Source organism: Phascolarctos cinereus, unplaced genomic scaffold (assembly GCF_003287225.1).
Source record: "Phascolarctos cinereus isolate Bilbo 61053 unplaced genomic scaffold, phaCin_HiC Scaffold_3;HRSCAF=262, whole genome shotgun sequence".
Classification (NCBI taxonomy): Eukaryota; Metazoa; Chordata; class Mammalia; order Diprotodontia; family Phascolarctidae; genus Phascolarctos; species Phascolarctos cinereus.
The window spans coordinates 78,264,608-78,287,430 of NW_027555736.1; the positions used below are offsets into that span (position 1 = coordinate 78,264,608).

Genomic DNA, 22,823 nt, shown 5'->3' on the forward strand with positions numbered 1-22,823 from the left:
TATCAAAAGTGAATGTAACAAAATTACAAAGATCAAGTAGAACTTGAATGAAAAGACATGTGAGAGGATACCGCCAATCTACCCCTTTGTGGAGGTGGGAGGTGTTATACATTACATAGGTTTTTGGAAGTTTTCAATGTATTAATCAGTTATGTTGATTTTTTTTTCCTCTCCAAGAAACACTATTTATTAAATGGGATGGCTCTCTGGGAGGGAGAGGAATACTTGAGATAACTATGGTGATTCAGGAACAGAAGTTGTCAACAAAAGCATATTTTTTTAAACAATAAAATTGACTAAATAGAAGCCAATGACTCCACGAGACATCAAGAAATAGTAAAATGAAGTCAAAAGACTGAAAAAAAATAGAAGAAAATTAGATATCTCATGGCAAAATCAACTGATCTGGAAAACATTTTGGAGAGGTAATTTAAGAATCTTTGGACTACCTGAAAGCTATGAACAAAAAAAAAGGCCTACACATCACATTTTAAGAAATCATAAAACTGCCCAGATCTCTCAGAACCAATGGGTAAAGGAGACATTTAAAGGATCTGACAGTTACTTCCTTAAAGAAACCACAAAATAAAAACTCAGAAATATTATAGCCAAAATCCAGATGTCTGAAGTAAAAAAAAAATTACAAGTAGACAGAAAGAAAGAGTTCAAATACCAAAGTGCCTCAGTCAGAATCATAGATGATTTATCAGCTAACACTACTAAGGAATGAATACTTTGAAAAATGATATCCCAGAAAGCAAAGATCTAGGCTTACAAAAAAGAATAACTTATCTACCAAACCTGAGTATAATTGTACAGAGGTGGCAAGGGCAGGGGGTGGATGGTCCTTTAACAAAAAAGAGGACTTCTGAACATTCCAGATGAAAGGACCAGAGTTGAGTAGAAAATCTGACATATAAACATAGGAGTCAAGAGAAGCATTAAAAGACAACCATAAGTGAGCAATCATGGGAGTCAAAACAAGGTTAAATTGTTTACATTCTTATATAGGAAAATGACACAAGTATTCCTTCAGAACTCATCAGGGATCATAGAGGGAATCTAATTAAACAGAGGCCTGAAAGGGGTTATTATGTTTTGATGATCTTAAAGGAAGAAAGAAAAAAGAGGGGAAGAGGTATATATTGGTAGAAGGAGGGAGTGAGGAAAGAAGAAGAATAGGAAAAATTATAAATCACACAGATAGAGTGATAAAGTAGAAATCTACAATGAGGAGAAAGTCAGGGGATGGAGAGTGGGTGACATATGAATCTCACTATCACATGAATTGGTCAAAGGAAGGAAGAACTAAACATACACACACATTTGGGTACAGAAGTACATTTCACCTAACAGTTAAACAAGAAGAAAGAAGTTAAAGAAGAGGTTGGGGAAGATAATGGGGAGAGCAGATTAAAAGGGAAAACAAACTATTAAAGATGGGGCAGGAAACAGGAGAAAAAAAATATAAGAATAGGATGGAGGGAAATACACAATTAACAGTTGTAACTGTAAATGTGAATGGGATGAACTCATGTATAAAATGGAAGAAGCTAGCAGAATCGTTTAGAAACAAGAATCCAAAAATATGGTTTTATTAGAAACACATTTGAAACAGAAAATACATTTCTTTATTCTTTTAACATCATCAAATAAACGGTTGGAGCAGAATTTATCATGCTTCAGCTGAGGTTAAAAAGGCAAGGGTAGTAATCATGAACTCAGACAAAACAACAGCAAATCGAATAAAAATAAATAGACAAGAAAATCACAATTTGCTGAAAGATACCATAGTCAATGAATTAATATCAATACTACACACATATGCACCAAATGGCATAGCATCTAAACTCTTCAAAAAAAAGTTAAATGAATTACAGGAAGAAATAGTCAGTAAAACTAAAATAGTAAGAAAATCTCAGATCTAGATAAATCTAACCAAACGATAAATTAAAAAGTACCTGATTACAATTTTAGAAGCATTACATCTGTTAAATCTCTAGAGAATACTGAATGGGAGTGGAAAGGAGCATGCCTATTCTCTACTGTTTGTGACACTTTCATAGAATTTGACCATGTATTAGGACATAAAAAAAATCTCACAAACAAATACGGAAAAGCAGAAATATTAAATGTCTCTTTTGCTAAGCATAACTCATGAAAATTATATTGAGTAAAATGTCTTTACTCTGTACCAGTTCAAGTATCACCAGGATCACCATTTTCCTGCCACAGTGCTGAGTCTGGGCCCTCTCCATCAGTCCCTGGTTCTCAAAATGCTCCTGAATGGGCCTTTCTTCTTATTGCTACTTTGCCACCTTTTAATCTCCTCTCCCCTCCACCCCAGTATGTTCATGCCAATTTTCTGCTAAAAAACTTTTGAGTGGCGCCCTATGGTCTAGTAAGCAGACCTGAGGCAGTGAAAGCAACTAAAAGGCTATTTCAATAGTACAGTCGCAAGGTGATGAGAGCCTGCACCAGCATGGTGGCTGTGTGAGTGGGAAGAAGGGATGCTTATGAGAGATGTGATGGTGGAAATAACAAAACTTCAAGGTCAGATTTTTGAAGCATGTGTGGAGAAGTGCAGAGGATGACAGATTGCAATCCTGTGTAATTGAGAGGGCAGTAACAGAGAAGTTTGGGGCAGGGGTTTAAGAGACAAGTAGTGATAGTGAACTTGGTCAAGTCATTTAATGTCTTGGTGTCCAAGACTGTAAGTGCCACAAAGGTTCATCAGGAGAGGGAGAATCTTCTCCCAGCAGTCCCCTATAATCTCTAATCCTATTTTATCTCTGCCTGGAATTCCTTCTCCCTCTTTTTTTACCAGTGGAATTCCTAATTATTCTTTCAGCTTGACTTAAATGTCCACCCCTTGAAGTCACCTCTGATCCTCCAGGCATATTAATGCCCTTTTCCCTGACACTATACACAGTACTTCATTTTATAACTCTAATGCACTTATGTCAGATTGTATTTTAAGGCTAGCTACTGTTAAAAACTCAATGGGACAATGGGGCTAAAAGAGAAGAAGCTGTGTCTTAAAGGCCATAGAGAAAAAGAACCTGCAATTCCCCAGGCCCATTTAAGAGCATCAGAATGTAGACCCAGGGTTGGGTTGATCCCATGGAGGCTTAGAGATTGGCCTGGAATGAGCCCTAGTAGAAGAAAAGTGAAAGGAAAGCTAAAATGGATTGTAAGAGAAGTAGGTTAGAGAGTAGGAGTGAGAGGACTCACTGGTTATATGGGGGAGGGTGATTATTGCCATGATAATCAAGCATTTTGATACAGTGGTTAGAGAGCTGGGCCTGGAGTCAGGAAGTGCCAAATTCAAATCTGGCCTCAGACACTAGCTGTGTGATCCTGGGCAGGTCCCTTAACCTCTGCCTGCTTCAGTTTTCTTTACTAGAGGAGAGAAAAAAGATTTTCTTACATTGATCCCTTACCTAGAGTGAGTACTGCAGTGGCTGTTACTGTTATGTTCCTTGGCCCATGTTAAGTGACTGTAGTCTAAAAGTTTTTATAAAAAGGGAACTTGCCTCGCCTTAATTCACGTGGCAGCTTTATTTATGAAAAAAGTCAATGAAAATAATTCAAATATTTCTCTAAGAACTCCATAGTATTCTTTTCTTACCATCAGAAAGAGATTCATAGTCATAATCATATTCATCCTCCTCATCGTCCTCTTCGTCATTATTAGCAGGAGTAGGATTGACACTACCACCATTACTAGTCTGTGTTTGCATCGATGCCAACTGATGAGCCTGTTAAGATGAAAATAACTTAAAACTGTAAACATTAAACTACTGAATTTTGATTTCTAACTTTTAAATATAACTTTTAATGCTGACAATCTCCCCAAAAATTTATTGACTTTAGCTCATTTAAAGGGAAAAAATTCAGATCTTCTGGAAACAGTATCAATACCAGAATCAACGTCTGTACTCCTACTGAAATCTCACAACTCTAAAAACCACTAATAAAAACTTTTTATCTCTTCTCAATAGCATATATTCCCAATATGAAGCATTTTAACAGAACTATATGATACTTGGGGGCCAAAACAAGGCCAAAGCAAGTGACCTGGACGAGTACCGGATCAATGGATCAGAGGATCTGACTGAACGGCCAGACTCAGAGTACAGTGATGTGTGAATGTTGTTTTTGTTCAGTTGTATCTGATTCTTCATGACCTCATGGACCAACTGTCTGTGGGGTTTTCTTGGCAAAGATACTGGAACGGTTTGCCACTTCCTTTTCCAGTTTTGTGTCGGCAGGGGGTAAGTGACTTGCCCAGAGTCACACAGCTAGTAAGTATCTACATGATATGAACTCTGGTCTTTTTGACTCCAGGCCCAGTGCTCTTATCCACTGTATCACTTGGTACAAATAATAATTTTGATATGATTTAATTATGTGACAGCAATCGTCTGCCCTATGTGTTTCTATTCATGCTACACTGACTCAGAACTTTAACCAAATAAAACTCAGGTGTGCTAGTTTCTATACCTTTAGTTAGTTCTCTGTCAGCTGAGTGTTGGATTTTGTGCCACACACATTTTGGCAACTGCTCCTATTTGTTGTGTTTTTAATTCTGTGGTCTTTAAGAATGGATATTACTCCAAGGCAATGTTCAACAACTATAGCTGTTAAAGAGTATCAATAACTCTTAGAGAGACTTCAGCAGCTGTTGGTGTAGGGGAAGACGACTGATTCTTGTCTTTAAAGCCCACAATGAGACAGGGTCAGTCATGTCAAAGCACAAGTAATCAATCAACAATCAGTAAACATTTATTTAAGTACTTACTATGTGCCAGGAAATGTGCTGAGTATTAGTGATACAAAAAGAGGCGAAAGATAGTCTTTCTCCTCTAGTAGCTTACAATCTAATGGGGGAGACAACATGCAAACAAGTATAATCAAAGCAAGTTATATGTAGGATAAAAAGGAAATAATTAAGAAAGAGAAGGCTTTAGAATTAAGAGGGCATTAGGAAAGGGTTCCTGTAAAAGATAGGATTTTATTTGGGCCTTAAAGGAAGCCAGGGAAATTCAGTAGGCATGGGGGACAGCCAGAGAAAATACCTGGAGCTGAGAGATGGAGTATCTTATTTATGGAACAGCCAGGAAGCCAGTGTCACTGGATCAAAGAATCTTATTGGGGAGTAAAGTTTAACACACCTGGAAAGGTACATCATGCAGTGTTCTGAATCCCAAACAGAGGATTTTGTATTTGATCCTGGAGGCAACAGGGTGCCACTGGAATTTATTGAGCGGGAAGGGAGGTGACGTGATAGGACCTGTGATTTAGAAAAATCACTGTGGTGGTTGAATGGAGGATGTATTGGAGGAGGATGAGAACTGAGGCAGGCAGACCCACTAGCAAGCTCTTGCAACAACAGTCCAGGTGAGAAGTGATGAGGGTCTACTCTAAAAAATGTGTCAGAGGAGAGAAGGGGGTATATTGGAGAGATGTTGAAAAAGTGAAATCAACAAGCCTTGAAAACAGCTTGGATATGGGATGGTGATGGTTAGAGATAGTAAGGATTCCTGGATGACTCCTAGATTAGGATCCTGAAGGACTGGAGAAGGGGGGAAGGGGCAGGTTTAGGGGAAAAGATAAATGAGTTTTTGAACATATTGAATTTAATTTGTCTCTGGACATCTAGTACTAGATGTCTGATGGGAAGCTAGAGATGTGAGACTGGAGGTCAGCAGAGAGATTGGGGCAGGATAGTTAGATCTGAGAATCATCAGCACAGAGATGGTAATTAAATCCATGGGAACTGATCAGATCACCAAGTGAGGTAGTATTGAGGTAGAAGAGAAGGCGGCCCAGGACAGAACCCTGAGAGATACCTATGGTTAGAGCACATGATCTGCAGGGGGATTCAGCAAAGGAGACAGTGAAGGAGCAATCAGATAGGTAGGAACAGAACCAGGAGAGAGTGGTGTCTGGAAAACCTAGATAGCAAAGTGCCATCACCCTGAAAAATTATTTCTACAAACAGTTAGTCCTCAGAAAACAAGCAGCAACTTTCAGAGGAACCTGGCAAGTTGGAGGAGTTGTTAGAATATAACACTGGCTTCCTGAAGATGGAAGGATAATGAGAAGATCAGTAAAAACAAAAAAACAAAAAACCAAACTAAAGAGCTGATGACCATTACCATGAAGAAAGACACTTGTCAGAGGCAAGACAAAACAAAGATTGTAAAAAGGTAATTTTTTAATAATGAAACTCCCTTTTTCATTCAGAGCTATACCAAAACCATTTTCTGAAGAAGTCTGGATGACCCTATGAGTTCTGGGCATCTGTTTTGGTGATTTTTTACTACTAGTGAACCTAGAAGTCTTGTTCCCATTGGTGGAATAATGAACTTTGATACTGTTGCTGTTGTTAATTGTTTGAGTTGTGTTTAATTAAACCCCCATTTGGGGTTTTCTTGGCAAAGATACTGAAGTGAGTTTGCCATTTCCTTTTCCAGTTAATTTTATCAGTGAACTTTGATAAGCATATGGATACACTGATGTAGCACTTGCTCTGGGTTACCCCTTCCCCCCAACTTGCATGTATACATTGGTTCCCCAGAAGGGGCTCTTGTAACAGGTTCTAGAGGAAATCCTGTGGGTGACTATTTCTTCAATTGTAGCTCATACTCTCCTCCCAGACTAATGATCAACCAGTAGATTTAACTGGCATAATAAGAATAATTGGTACAAAAAAAAATACACAGAGTATCCATGGGAAGAGTGCAAGGCACACGTGTAGGATATCTGTGTGGCAAAGGGTTATACATACCTCCTTATACATCACGGTTTAGAACTCTTTTCTTGAGTCTGTAGTTTGCATTCCTCTCTGGTGCAAGGGGTCATACTTTTTAAAGCTGTACCCTTTATCAGGTGTTTATCTCTACAACTATCTGCCCTTGGTGTGCTTCTCTATCCTAGACTGGGCCTATTATTGGCCCAGTTTTTCTCATGATGAGGTCAGTAGGGGATGGGGAAGAAGAAAATCTGTAAGTTCCCCTCCACCCTTCCAATTCCCTTTTAGAAGCCTGATTTTTTCCTTCACTTCTGTAACACTCTCTCAAACTGACAAACTTTAAACCAGAACTCTTCTACTGACATACTTGTGAAATTCTGAAATGATTACTTGTTTCTTAATAAGCAGATCCAAAGGGCACATACGATTCTCTCAACCAAACACAAGACATTTCCTGTGTTATTTTTTCATTTGTCCTTACCACTGTATTTAACGTTTCAATGTCAACTTGGGAGGATGACCAGTGGGGTGCCCCAAGATTTATGCTTAGATAAGTGGTGTTTGTCATACTGACTGATGTCTAGGACAAAGTATAAATGGGATGCTTATAAAATTGGAAGATTACACAGATGTGGGAGGACTAACACTGACAGCCTATGATATTGGACTGAATTTGATAAAACCAAATTCAGTTGGGATAAATATGAAGTATCACATTGTTTTAAAGAAATCAAGTTTATTGGTACAAGATGAAGGGGACATAATGAGATAACAATTTGTCTGAAAAATATCTCATTAGAGTGCATTCATCTTGGTTACATCAATCAAGTACAGTATAACTTCTAGGAATAATGCAATGATAGTTTAATTATATCTTTCGTGGGTAGACACATCTATAATACTGAGGTTCAATATTAAAGATTACATTTTGTGTGTGTGTGTGTGTGTGACATCAGACAAATAATTTTATTTCTCTGGGCCTCAGTTTTTACATCTAAAAATTGTGTTATGCTGATTCTTTTTTAAAAAAAAATATTTATTTTTAGTTTTCAACATTCACTTCCACAAGATTTTGAGTTCCAAATTTTCTCCCCATCTAGTCCCTTCCCCCACCCCAAGATGGCATGCATTCTGAATATCCCTTCCCCTAATCTGCTCTCCCTTTTATCTCTCTTCCCCTTCTCGTATCCCCTTCCCCTTCAATTTTCCTGTAGGGCAGGACATATTTCTATACCCTATTTCCTGTATATCTTATTTCCCAGCTGCATGTGAAAAAAAAATTTTTTTAACATTTGTTTTTAAAACTTTAGGTTCCAAATTTCTTCCTTCTTCCCTCCTCACCTACCCTCATTGAGAAGGCAAGTAACTTGATACAAGTTATACATGTGTAGTCATGTTGTGAAGTAACTCTATTTCCCTTAATCCTATCCTGCCCCCCATTTATTCTATTCTCTCTTTTGACCCGTTCCTCCTTAGAAGTGTTTGTATCTGATTATCCCTCCCCCAGTCTGCCCTCACCTCTATTATCCCCCTGCCCTCTTGTCTCCCCCTCCCCCATTTTCCTGTAGGGTAAGATAGATTTCCATACCCAATTGAGTGTGTATGTTATTCCCTCCTCAACCCAAATCCTATGAGAATAAGATTCACTCATCTCCTCTCATTTTCCCCATTTCCCCTTCACTATAAAAGCCTTTTCTTGTCTATTTTATGTGAGATAATCTACTCCATTCTACCTCTCCCTTTCTCCTTCTCCCAATATAATCCTCTCTCACCCCTTAATTTTATTCTCGAGATATCACCCCTTCATCTTCGACTCAGCCTGTGCTCTCCATCTATCTATCTATCTATCTATCTATCTATCTATCTATCTATCTATCTATCCATCCATCCATCTACATAATATACTTTTTTCCCTCCAACTACCCTAATATGGACAAAGGTCTCATGAGTTACAATTATCATATTTCCATGCAGTTATGTAAACAGTTCAATCTTACTAAGTCTCTTTTGATTTCTCTTTCCTGTTTACCCCTTCACGTTTTTCTTGAGTCTTGTATTTGAAAGTCAGTTTTCCTATTCAGCTCTGGTCTTTTCATCAAGAATAGTTGAAAGACCTCTAATTCACTGAATTACCATTTTTTCTTCTGAAGGATTATACTCAGTTTTGCTGGGTAGGTGATTTTTGGTTGTAATCCTATCTCCTTTGCCCTCCAGAATATTATATTCCAACCCTCTGGTCCCTTCATGTAGAAGCTGCTAAATCTTGTGTTATCCTGATTGTGTTTCTTTCTGGAAGTTTGCAATATTTTCTCCTTGACCTGGGAACTCTGGCATTTGGCTATAATATTCCTAGGAGTTTTCCTTTGGGGATCTCTTTCAGGAGGTGATCAGTGGCTTTTTTCAATTCCTATTTTGCCCTCTGGTTCTAAATATCAGGGCAGTTTTCCTTGATAATTTCTTGAAAGATGATGTCTAGGCTCTGTTTTTTGATCATGGCTTTCAGACAGTCCAATAATTTTACGAAGTCTCCTTCCTGGATCTATTTTCCAGGTCAGTTTTTTTTTCCAATGAGATATTTCACATTGTTTTCTAATTTTTCATTCTTTTGGGTTTGTTTTACAGTGCCTTGATTTCTCATAAAGTCACTAGCTTCCAATTGCTCCATTCTAATTTTTAAGGAAGTATTTTCTTTTCTTTTTTTTTAAATATAAATTTATTTATTTTTAGTTTTAAACATTCACTTCCTCAAGTTTTTGAGTTCCAAATTTTCACCCCATCTTGCCCCTCCCCCCACCCCAAGATGGCATGCATTCTGAATATCCCTTCCCCTAGTCTGTCCTTTCTTCTATCTCTCCCCACTTCTCTTATCCCCTTCCCCTTCTATTTTCCTGTAGGGCAGGATAGACTTCTATACCCTATCTCCTGTATTTCTTATTTCCCAGTAGCATGTGAAAACATTTTTTTTTAAACATATGTTTTTTAAACTTTAGGTTTCTAATTTTCTCTCTTCCTCCCTCCCCACCCACCCTCATTGAGAAAGCAAACAACTCAATATAGGTTATACATGTGCAGTTATGCAAAACACTTCCATAGTAGACATGTTGTGAAAAACTAACTCTATTTCCCTTAATCCTATCCTGCCCTCCCATTTATTCTATTCTTTCTTTTGACCCTGTCCCTCCTCAGAAGTATTTCCTTCTGATTACCCCCCTTTCCCAATCTGCCCTCCTCTCTATCATCCCCCTGCTCTCTTGTCCCCTTCTCTCCCTATTTTCCTGTAGGGTAAGACAAATTTCCATACCCAACTGAATGTGTATGTTATTCCCTCCTTAAGCCAAATCCTAAGAGAATAAGATTCACTCATTCCCTCTCACCTTCCCCTGCTTCCCCTCCACTGTAAGAGACTTTTCTGGGTTTTTTTTGTGAGATAATTTACCCCATTCTACCTCTCCCTTTCTTCTTCTCCGAGTATCATCCTCACTCATCCCTTAATTTTATTCTTCAGATATGACCCCTTAATCTTCAATTCACCCTGTGCCCTCTATCTATCTATCTACATATACATACATACAATTTTTTTCCTTCAACTACCCTAATACTGACAAAGGTCTCATGAGTTATAAATATCATCTTTCCATGCAGCAACATAAACAGTTCAATCTTAATAAGTCTCTTACGATTTCTCTTTCCTGTTTACCTCTTCATGTTCCACTTGAGTCCTGCATTTGAAAGTCAAATTTTCTATTCAGCTCTGGTCTTTTCATCAGGAATGCTTCAAAGTCCTCTATTTCACTGAATGACCATTTTTTCTTCTGAAGGATTATACTCAGTTTTGCTGGGTAGGTGATTCTTGGTTGTAATCCTATCTCCTTTGCCCTCTGGAATATTATATTCCATGCCCTGGGTTCTTTCATGTAGAAGCTGCTAAATCTTGTGTTATCCTGATTGTGTTTCCACAGTACTTGAATTGTTTCCTTCTGGCAGCTTGTAATATTTTCTCCTTGACCTGGGAACTCTGGAATTTGGCTACAATATTCCTAGGAGTTTTCCTTTGGGGATCTCTTTCAGGAGGAGATCTGTGGATTCTGTCAATTTCTATTTTGCCCTCTGGTTCTAAAATATCAGGGCAGTTTTCCTTGATAATTTCTTGAAAGATGATGTCTAGGCTCTTTTTTTGATCATGGCTTCCAGACAGTCCAATAATTTTTAAATTCTCTTTCCTGGATCTATTTTCCAGGTCAGTTGTTTTTCCAATGAGATATTTCACATTGTTTTCTAATTTTTCATTCTTTTGGATTTGTTTTACAGTGTCTTGATTTCTCATAAAGTCACTATCTTCCAATTGCTCTACTCTAATTTTTAAGGAAGTATTTTCTTCAGTAATCTTTTGGACTTCCTTTTCCATTTGGCCAATTTTTCTTTTTAGGGCATTTTGGACCTCTTTTGCCATTTGGGTTAGGTTATTTTTTAAGGTGTTATTTTCTTCAGTTTTTTTTGGGTCTCCTAAGGAAGTATTTTCTTCAGTAAGCTTTTGGACTTCCTTTTCCATTTGGCCAATTTTTCTTTTTAGGGCATCCTTCTCCTCATTGGCTTTTTGGACCTCTTTTGCCATTTGGGTTAGGCTATTTTTTAAGGTATTATTTTCTTCAGTATTTTTTGGGTCTCCTTTAGCAAGCTGTTGACTTGTTTTTCATGATTTTCTCGCATTACTCTCATTTCTCTTCCCATTTTTCCCTCTACTTCTCTAACTCGCTTCTCAAAATCCTTTTTGAGCTCTTCCATGGCCTGGGACCAATTCATATTTTTCTTGGAGGCTTTGGATGTAGGAACTTTGACTTTGTTGTCTTCTGGTTGTATGTTTCAATCTTCTTTGTCACCAAAGAAAGATTCTATGGTTTGACTTTTTTTGCAAGGTTTGCTCATGATCCCAGCCAATTACTTGAGTTATAAACTCTTTGTTAAGGTAGGGGTATGCTTCCAGTGTGGAGAATGTACTGTTCCAAGCTTTAGGGGTTTTGTGTAACTGTTTTCAGAGATACTACTAGGGACCTATAAATTTTCAATTCCTCCAAGGTGGTATGATAAAGAGTGAGGTGTTTACTCCTTCCCTGGCCTGTGGTCTGGTCTATGAGTGACCACAAGCACTCTTTTCTGCCTTGGAACTATGCAGACTATAAGCTACACCACGCCAGCACTCCTCCTCGCCCCAAGACCACCACCCACAACTGTGACCCAGATCCAAACAAAGGCAAAGCAAGCGAATCCTGTACCAGCAAAGAGATCCCTACAATCACCCTCTGATCAGCTACTTGATTCCCTCTCAGTCTGTGGGCTGGAAGCCCTGGAAGCAGCTGCCACCCCAGGGCCAAGTTCGGGGACTTGGGCTGGGATGGAGCTTCTCTCTCACAGCAGTCACAGACTTTTCCTACTGACTTTCTAAGTTGTCTTTGGCATTCGTGGGTTGAAAGGTCTGGAAACTGCCACAGCTGCCCATGATTCAGTCCTCTGAGGGCTGCTCCAGGTTTGCTGAGGCCTGTTTTGCCTGCACACCCATGCCAAACTGCGTTCCTCTCCCTGCCCGGCACGATATACCTTCCCAACTAACCATCCAGGTTGCCTTGGGCTGGAAATTTGTTTCATTCTGTCTTTTTGTGGGTTCTGCTGCTTTAGAATTTGTGCAGAGCCATTTTTTGCAGGTATTTGGATGGGTCTGGGGGACAGCTCCGGCAAGTCACTGCTTTTACTCCACCATCTTGGCTCTGAACATTACATTTTAATAAAGACACTGATAACTAGAGAATGCTCAGAAAAGAGAACAATCAGAACAGTAAAGGATCTTGAGTTCATACCATATGAAAATTAGTTGGAGAAAACAGGAAAATAATTGTCTTCAAATATTTGAAGGGCTGCTGTTTATAGGCAGCTAGGTGGCCTAGTAGATAGAGTGGATAGTGCAATGGGCCTGAAGTCAAGAAGACCTGAGTTCATATCTAGCTTCAGACACTTAATAGCTCTGTGGGCAAGTCACTTCACCTCTGTCTGCCTTGGGATCCTCCTCTGTTAAATGGATGTAATAATACCACTGATCTCTCAGGGTTGCTGTGGGGCTCAAATGAGATAGTATTTTTAAAGTGCTTAGCAGCACAACACCTGGCACATTTTTTTTGATAACAACATCATTGTCATCGTCATCAATGCTGCGTGGAAAAGGGATTATACTTATTCTGTTTGGTTCCAGGAAGAATTAGGAAGAATGGGTAGAAACTGATGACAACAGACATTCTAAGCTTAACACGTCCAAAACTGCTCATTTCATGACTTCCCCCAAAACACCCTCCCCTCTTCTTAATTCCCTTATTACTTTTGGGGGTACAATCATCCTTCCAGTTACCAAGGCTCACAATCTAGGGTCATCTTTGGCTCTTCACTCTTCGCATCCAATCTGCTGCCATGTCTTATCAATTCTACTAATACAACACCTCTCTCCTTTTGACACTGCCACTACCCTGGCATCATCACCTTATGCTTAAAGTATTGCAATAACCTGTTGGTTGGTCTCCCTTTCTCAAATGTCTCTCCCACCTAGTCTATCATCCAGTCAGCTGTCAAAGCGATCTTCCTAAAGCACAGATCTGACTATGTCACCGTCCCGTCCCCCACTCAACAGACTCCAGTGGCCTCCTATCCCCTGTAGGATCAAAGATGAAATGAACTGCTTGACTTTTAAAGACCCTCTCCCACCTTTCCAGTGTTTTCACACTTTATTCTTCTCCACATACTCTATGGTGCTATGACACTGGCCTCCTTTCTGCCGCTGCCCACACAAGACACTGTAACTCCCAACTTTCTGCATTGTCCTTATCTTTGATTCCTGACTTCCTTAATGTCTCATATAAAATCCTGCCTTCCACATGGAGCCTTTCTTCATTCCCTCTGATGCCAGTGCTTCCTCTCTGATGTTCTCTAGATTAGCCTGTATATATTGTTCATACACAGTTGTCTGCATATTCTTACCTATTACGTAGTAAACTCCTGGAAGGCAGGGACTGTTTTTGTCTTTCTTTGTATCTCAACACTTCATGCTGTGCTCAGCACATAGCAGCAAGTGCTGGACTCAACTGACTTAGAATTGGGAAACCTGTGTTTGAGATCCCAGTTCTGACCTTAACTAGCTAAGGGGAAATCATCTTATTTCTCAGAGCTTCCATTTCCTCAACTGTAGAAAGAAAATAATAGTACTCTTACTACTTACTGTAAGGATGTTAGGGGGATACAGTTTGCAAACTGTCAAAAATTATGTAAATGTGGGCCATTTAAAAGCTCCAAGTAATCACAATATTTACACATAAAAGAAATAACAAAAACAATTCCTTATAGTTTTATCATACTTCCCAGTGTGCAAAACACTTTCATGTTTATTTTCTTACTTTTTTTTGTTTTCATGTTTATTTTCTTACCAGATCATTATAATTATCCCTCAGGAGAGGGAAGGCAGTTATTATTTTGCCAATTTTATAGATGAGGAGACTGAGATTCAACAGAAGGTAAGTGACTAGTCATAGGGCCAGTAGGTAGGAGAGCTATGACTAGAATTAAGAATTCTGTTTCCTGTTTTGGTATTTTTCTGCTATTGCCTTTCATAGAACATTTCAAAAAAGTAAACAGATTCTAGGGGAAACAAATTTCACAAAAACAAAGATTTTTTGAAGTGGATTACAGGAAGTTTTTTCTAAATATAACTTAGAAAACCAAAATGCAAATATGGTAGACAGGTGATGTGCTTGGGAGTGAGGAAGAGGGAGGTAGTAGAATTCTTCTTCACTCCATCTCAGACCTTCCCAATTCTCCGTGTGCCCTGGTATCTTGAAAAACCTGAGGGTGTCACCCAGTGGTGAGCTGATAAATGTTCAACAATTAATTCTCAAAAAAAAAAAAGATGGGGCACATTTTTAAGTTTAATCTGCATTATTAGCATTTTGTTTGTCACTTTCTTATATCTGGAAATCAATAAAACAATAAATCAAGCCCTTACTTGTAGCTGATTTAAAAGGTTTAAATGCTCATATTGAAAATTTAACAACTGGCTCTGTGAGCCAGTTTGAGGGGCTCCAGCAGACCCTGGTCTCATCCCTTTCCCACTCCACGGCCACATCCTCCCACCTCCTCTCAAGGGCTGTCTGGTGTGACTGCATCATGAGGGTCCCACCTTCTATCACCAGGGTATCTACCTTTCCCTTTATACCCCCTGTTTCTTCCGCTTCCCCCCACAATCCTGACCCAGGCCTCCTCCAAAGGGCTGCCTCATATGACTGCATTTAACCTGATCATCCATACTGGGATATACTGGTGAGATTGCAAGAGCAGGGAGGGACTTTTTTTTGTACTCTCCCTCTTTGGGCAGGAGAAGGCTTTTGCCTGTCTAGGCTCTTTCTATCCTACCCCCACCCTCTTTCGTCCCAGTTTCCAGAATTTCTAGTTCTAGCTTTATTAATTATTTGGGAAAACATAACCAAAAATTAGTAATTTATTCTCTTGATTAACTGCTTCACTGCAGCAAAGAAAAGGCCACATGAAATATAACAATGCTACTAGTTCTTTGTTCCTAGTTTGTAGTAATATTTTAAAAATTTCTTTGTGTAGAGAACATACCTTTTGCTTTAATATATCCACTGGAGTCTGATGAGCTTTCAGCTTTTTGTTTTTAAGAAGCACTTTTCTCCTAAGTTGGTCAGGTGAAGGAAGCATCGGATCATCAGAGAAATCACTCTCAAACAAAAACTTGGCAACTAGTTTTTCTCCAAATACATTCTGAAATATAAAATAGACAAACAGTAAACTTCTGTTACTCATGTCTAGTTTTGCTTACACAGGGGTGGAAGGCCCACATCTGCCTCAGTACAGGGCTGCCTTCCCATAACAGCTCTTGGCAGAGAACTAGGGAAAGAAATTTTTTGAGAGTCTCTGGCAGGAGGGGTAGGAAGAGCAAGAGGAAAAAACTGGGAAGGCAGGAAAGAAGCTCTTTATGAACGGTCAGTCATAAGCTCTCAACCAGCTTCCACTGAATCAAGTGTTTTATAGTATCAATTAGGAGACTCAGTTATGAGCAAAAATCTAAAAGGCTTGCAAATCCACAGCATCCCAGCAACAGGACTAAAAGACAAAAAACTAAAGAGGAAAATAAAACTCCCCTTTCCCACCTTCTATTCCTCCCCATCCTCAGATATTTAACCACCAGGGTGTGCTACCGATCAAACTGTCTGATCCTATTCAGTAGTAAGGCTCAAGTACAGTCTATCGTTTCCTATGATTATGTACTCTAACGAACACCACATAGTGTTCTGGGGTCATACCAATCCCTTGATGGTTTTCAGAAAGATAGCTACCTATCTTCCCTAGCTCTGCCCCTGTCTCATTAGTCTAAGGATTTCTGTGTGAGTGCATTTATCCAATTAGATTCTTGGTTCATGGTGCTTCCATTTATTTTCCTATCCCTGCTGTGTTTCAACAGAGTTTGCTCACACAACTAAGAAAAGGAATAAAGGTGAATGCATTAAAGTACTTGTGGAGTTTAGGTGACCATGTCTTCTTCCTAGACCAAGCAACTACCTACTTTGGTTTGGCAGGCAAATTAAAACTCAGGAGCTCCAAACCACAAACTTAAGTGGCAAGATGGGAAAAGCATGTAGTTTCATGTCTACACTGTGCACTCTATGTATGGCACGGTTCTCTCATGCCTCTAGCTTCTCTTGCTGTTGCATAAATCTACCAGTATGTGAACTCACATCTCAAGGTCACAGACTCAATATTAGAAGTCTTACTGCAAGAGAAGGTGGTTGTGGTAAAACACAACCTGGTTTTAAGCAGATAGCATGTTGTTTCTCTCTTTCTTGTGTGTATTCTCCTTAAGAAATTATACCTCAGCCTTTCTAAACTACATTACTTTCCCTTGGTCAAATGCCAATCTTGTCAGCTCTTTCCTTCTTTCTACCTTCAAAGATTCTGCAAGTAGGACCAACCAGTTAGTTAGCCAGGAGGCAGGGAGTAAATGTACTATAGCCAAGGGCATAGCATACCCCTACTGCATCTATATTTGGGTTCTTTTCCTATTCCATATTTATAAATTTGTTAGGTTCTAAAGAATTTATTATAGTAATAATAAGTTAGCCATCTTTCCCCATTCCCTTCAAATGGAGGGACTACATCTTAGCATGCCTGATACTTTAGGTATCTCTAAATTTCAAAGGTTCATCTAGGGATATATTAGAAGCCTGAGACTGTACAGGGAAAGTCTTGGTCTTCTTTGCCTACTGAGCATTCTGACTGGCAATAAGACATTGCAAGACTACTCTGAATTTCCTCAGATCATTCCAAACTCTTGGTCACAGTCAAGAAAAGTTCCAGTGTAGTTCCAATTATTATCCCACCTGTGGCAGTTTTTAGGGTTCTAAGATACCGCAAACTGTGTGTAAGTTTTGTGTATAGCTACTTAATTCAGGAAAAATCTCAGTGATATTGACAAGAAGGGTGTCATGATATTCTTCTGCCATTTAACTTAGCACTCACCTTGAAAATTTCTGCCATTTTTCGTTGCTGAGGCAATGAACAGTGATTTTCTATAGATATTATGATAGGCAGGTCAGAGTTGATGAAGGCGCTGCGATCAATGGCTTCAATTACTTCCTATGAGAGCCAAAATATGAGAATACGTGCATTTTTTTTTCTGGGAGCACATATGAAGCATATAATACACACACACACACACACACACACACTAAGAAAAATGCATAATGTCATATGGAACAAGATATGTATAAACACTAATGTATTTAATTTGTGAGGCATTTAAATTGTCAGCTCAAATAGATGTTGTCTCAATGTGGATTATTATATATACCCAAGTGTATCAAACCACTGAATTTCATTTTGCAATTAAGTAAAGTATCAGCTCTTTCTATGCACATATTTCCTTAAAAACATTTATTAAATTTTTTTTTTATCATAGCTAAGGAGTTAAATCGGACGTAGAAATCTGCAGTGAAATACCAATGCCATCATCTGACTATCTTCAAAGTAGTTCAAAGGGTATAGCACTGAAAGTATTTACTGGTATTAGGGTAGGAGAGTCCCTCTTGGCAAAAACTCTTTAGCACATACTACCATAACCATAGGAAGTGGTTTCTGGTGGCAGCAGATCCCTATACCCACGGGGTGGTGGTGGTGGTAGTGGTGATAAAGGTAGTATCAACAGGAAAGGGAAGGAGGATGAGGCTGATAGTGCTCAAATCCTTTGGGATCTCTTCTGTTAGCGGTGAGTTACTCCTATGGAGGGTTAGACAAGAACTTGGCTTTCACTGCCAAAGTGACTAAAGAAATTTTGGAAGCCTTGGAAATTTCTGGGCAGTTTTGTGGAGTCTACTATGCATTCAGTCATTTGGCTAAGATGAATGCATGAACTGACTATTTAACAACTTCAACAGAACTTCTTATTAATAATAATATTAATATCTTAAGTTTGCAAAGCACTTGAAATATATCTCATTTGATCCTCAAAACACCACCGTGACGTGTGTTCTTATTATTCCCATTTTACAGAAGAAGAAATAAAGAGGTTAAATGACTTGCCAAGAGGCACACAGCTAGTGTCTGAGGCAGATTCAAACTGAGGCCTTCCTGATTCCAAGTTCACCACTCTATCCACCATGCAGCTAGCTGCTTACCATGTAAGAAGGCACTGTCTTAGACAGAAAAAGCAAGTCGTCACTGCCCTTGAAGAGCATACAATTCCTGGATGGATGTGACATGTACACAGGTAAGTCATTGGAGCAGACATATAAACTAACTTGAGGAGGCCAAGGGTGCTAACAACTGGGGGGGATCAGGGCAGGTTTCACTTAGTAGAGGACACCTGAGCTGAGCCTTGAAGGAGGATAAGGATTCAGAGAGGCAGAGAATGGGGCATGATTTGTACAAATGCAAAGAGGTGGAAAACAGAATGCTGAGCTCAGGGAACAATTAGCAGCCCAGTTTGGTTGGAATGTAGACAGCATGAGGGGGAGTAATCTGAGATAAGGCTGGCAAGGTAAGTTGGGGGGAGGAGTAGAGGAAAGAAGCATTCTACATGCTAGGCACTGTGTTAAGTACTTTACAATTACTATCTCATTCGATCTTCAAAACAGTCCAAAGTGGGTGCAATTATCCTCATTTTACAGATGAGGAAACTGAGGCAAACCAAGGTGAAGGGACTCGCCCAGGGTGACACGGCTAGTTAAGTGTCTGAGGCTGGATTTGAACTCAGATCTTCATGACTCCAGTGGTAACACTTAACTGCCTCTAAGAGGAAGATTGTGGAGTGCCTTTGATGCTAGGTGGAAGAGTCGGCATTTTATTCTCAATGTAATAAGAAGCCACTGAAGGTTTCTGACAGGGGGAGTAACATTGTCAGAGTTATGACTTAGAAACAGTATTCTATCAGATATGTAAAGGAGATTTACAGAAAGGAATGGAAAGAGAAGAAAGGGGGTGGGATGTTATGGAGATAGAAATGAAGAGACTTTGCAACTGACTGAATATAAGGAGTAGGAGAAAGGGTAGGCTCAAGGGTAATATCCAAATGTAGATGATTGAGAAGTGGTAGTATCCTCAACCAACTAATCAATCTATAAGCATTTATTAAATACTTACTGTGTGCTGGGCACTTAGTATACAAAGAAAGGCAAAAATAGTATCTACCCGCAAGAGCTTACAGTCTAGTGGCATAGGTAACATGTAAATAATTGGGAACACATAATATATTAGAGCAGATAGGGATATTTGGGGGAATGTGGGTTGAGTGGGGAATCAATTAAACAATAAACATTTGTTACTATGTATCAAGCACTGTGCTAACTGCTGGAGATGCAAAACTGAGAGTACCTGTCTCAAGGAGCTTACAATCTATAAGGGGGATACAATATATATGCCGATAAAGACAGAACATCCACTAAGTAAATATTCAGAAAGCTGATGGGTACCAACAACTGGGGGAATCAGGAGTGGCTTCTTAGGGAAGGCAGAACTTGGGCTAAGCTTTGAAGGGAGGAAGGGATTCCTACAAGTAGAAGTTTGGGGAGAGCACATTCCAGACATGGCGGACAGCCTATGTAAAGGGACATAGATAGGCGATGTACTGTGGTGTACAGGAACATAGCGCTCAGGCTGACTGAATCATAGAGGACATGAAGATGTGTCATCAGCCTGGAAAGGCCTACTGTAATCATATCGGGAAGGGCTTTAAAAAGCGAAAAGAAGAGTTTTTATCTTATCCTAAAGGCAATGAGGAGTAACTGACACTTCTTTTTAAAAACTCATTTTTTTGTTTTTATTTTTATTCACATTTTATTTTTATATTAGAGACACTTACAAATCACCCCAACTTATGTAGAATCTCTTGTAAGACAGTAAAACAATTCAGCAAAATTGACAATAGAGTGACTTCATCTGAAAGTGCGTGCAATATTCTTCCCAGTGTATTCCTCTTCCCTTCCCTTTCCATTCTTCTTGTGAGATCAAGTCATGAGAGAAACACTCTTAAGTCTTCTGTCTAATTAGACTCCCCCTATGACTTCTGATGATGGGGATATGTATCATCTCCCCATATTAGAAGGAATTTATCCTTGTTTAATCCTTATGATCGTTCACTTGTATTTATTTTTTTATGTTTCTCTTGACCCCAGTGTTTGAACATCAAATACATCTACACAACTCTGGTCTTTTCATCAGGTATGCTGGAAATCCTCTATTTCATTAAAGACCCATTTTGTCCTCTGGAGGATTATATCAAGCTTTATGGACTTAGTTAAACTTGGCTGAAAGCCTAGATCTTTTGCCTTCTGGAGAACTGTGTTCCAAGCTTCCATTCCTTGAGAGTGGAGGGTGATCCTGACTCTATGTGTGGAGTGTGTGTTGTGTGTGTGTGTGTGTGTGTGCGAGATCCTGACTGTGGCTCCTCAGTACTTGAATTCTTTCTTTTTGACTACTTGCAGCATTTTTTCTTTGACCTGGAAACTCTGGATTTTGGCTATCATGTTACCGGAAGTTTTCATTTTGAGGTTACTTTCAGGTGATTAGTGGATTCTTTCTATTTCTACTTTTCTCTTTGGTTCTCAGAGACCTAGGCAGTTTTATGATTTCTTGAAATATAACGTCTAAGCTCTTTTTTTTTGGTCATGGCATTTAAACAGTTCAATGATTCTTAAATTCTTTCTCTTTGATCAGTTTTCCAGGTCAGTTTTTTTTGCTATATCTCAATTCTTCTTCTATTTTTCAGTTGTTTGACTTCGTTTTAATATTTCTTGTTGTCCTATGAAGTCACTGGCTGCTATTTTTATACATTCTAATTTTCAGGGAGTTTGTTGCTTAGTTAAGGCTTTTGTACCTCTTGTGCCAAGCTATCAATTCCCTTTCCAATTCTTTCTTCCACAGCTCTCATTTCTTTTCTATTTTTTCCTCTGGTACTCTTATTCCATTTATTTAACAAAAACATGTTTAACTCTTCTTTTAAACATCTGCTTCATTTACTTGAGGAGTTCTAGTTGAAATTGGTTCCATGCTGTTTTTCTCTGAAGCTTTACTTGTAACTATTTTGGAGTCATTATCTTCTTCTGGGTTTGTATTGTAAGTGTCCCTCTCACTGTAACAGCTTTTTACGATGGGGTTTTTGTTGTTGTTATTGCTTGCACTTTCTTCCTGCATGGTTCCTGACTTTGGACTTGACGGCAATGTTGGGCTCTGCCTATATCTGGGATGGAGGTGAGCTTACTGTATTTCTTCACCATTTTGTTTCTGTCTCCTACCTGGTTCTAATTTTAGTTGCCTTGGCTTTATGAAAAAAAAAACTTTTTAATTTTATGTAATCGAAATTATCCATTTCATCTTTTGTAATCATCTCTCTCCCTTATTTGTTCATGAATTTCTCTTCAATCCCCAGATATGATAGGTAACTTTTTTCTGTATGCGTCCATTTGGAACTTATCCTGCTATAAGGTGTGAAGTACTGGTCTAACTATAGTTTCTACTACAATGCTGTCCAATTTACCCAGCAGTTTTTTTAATTAAAAAGCAAGTCCTACTCCCAGTAGCTGGCCTTTTGGTATTTAGTGAACACTAGGGTATTTGCTTCTGTATATTGTATATCTGAGTTGTTTCACTGAATGATCTATTTTTCAGCCACTACCAAACTGTTCTGAAGATTACTGCTGTGCAGTATAGTTAGAGATCTGGTACTGCTAGGACCCATTTGTTCCTACTCCTTTTCATGATTTTCCTTTAAGGTTCTTGCCCTTCCTTGCCTCCATGAGATTTTGTTATTATTTTTTATAGTTCTATTAAGCTATCTTTTGGTAGTTTAACAGGGAATTAAATAGGTAAATCAATTTAGGTAGTATTGTTGTTTTTATTATGTTGACTCCTCCTGTTTTTCCAATTATTTAGGTTTGTCTATATTTGTCTGAGTGCTTTGTAGCTATATTCATATAGTCCTTGTGTGTATCTTTGAAGGTAGACTCCTAAATATTTCATAAACACGGTATTATTTTAAATGAAATTTCTCATTTTAGCTCTTCCTGCTAGATTTTATTGGCATTGTATAAGATGCTGGTGGTCTGTGTGCAAGTTTGCTGAAGTTATTTATCGTTTCAATTAATTTTTAGCTGAGTAGGGCTCTTTAAGTAAATCATCTTCAGCACACCTACAAAACTGATAAATTTGCTTCTTCTTTACTTATGCTTATTCCCTCAATATCTTTTTCTTATTTTATTGCTACCTGCAGCCAGTATTTAAACAGAAATGAGGACAATGGATGTCCTTCTTTCACTCATGATTTTACTGGAAAGGATTCTTGTACATGACATATAAAGGACATTCTTGGTTTTAGATATATGCTTTATCATTTTTAGGAAAGGTCTATCAATCCCTAGTTTTTTAACAGAAATGTGTGTGGCATTTTTTTTCTAAAGTTTTTTTCTACATCTATTGATTTAATCATATGATATTTGTTGATCTTGTTATTAAGATTGTCATTTAATTT

The 22,823-nt window shown here is 38.6% G+C and overlaps 1 protein-coding gene across 1 annotated transcript in view; it reads right to left on the minus strand.

The window, feature by feature from the left end:
* PLCE1 (phospholipase C epsilon 1) overlaps window positions 1-22,823 on the minus strand; it is a 339,193-nt gene that overhangs the window by 70,816 nt on the left and 245,554 nt on the right. Inside the window, exons 18-20 of the mRNA XM_020964068.2 lie at window positions 17,324-17,440; window positions 15,410-15,568; window positions 3,632-3,761 (exon numbers count right to left, since the gene is read on the minus strand). Of these exons, the coding sequence (XP_020819727.1) occupies window positions 3,632-3,761; window positions 15,410-15,568; window positions 17,324-17,440 (406 nt within the window). The remainder of the gene's footprint in view (window positions 1-3,631; window positions 3,762-15,409; window positions 15,569-17,323; window positions 17,441-22,823) is intronic.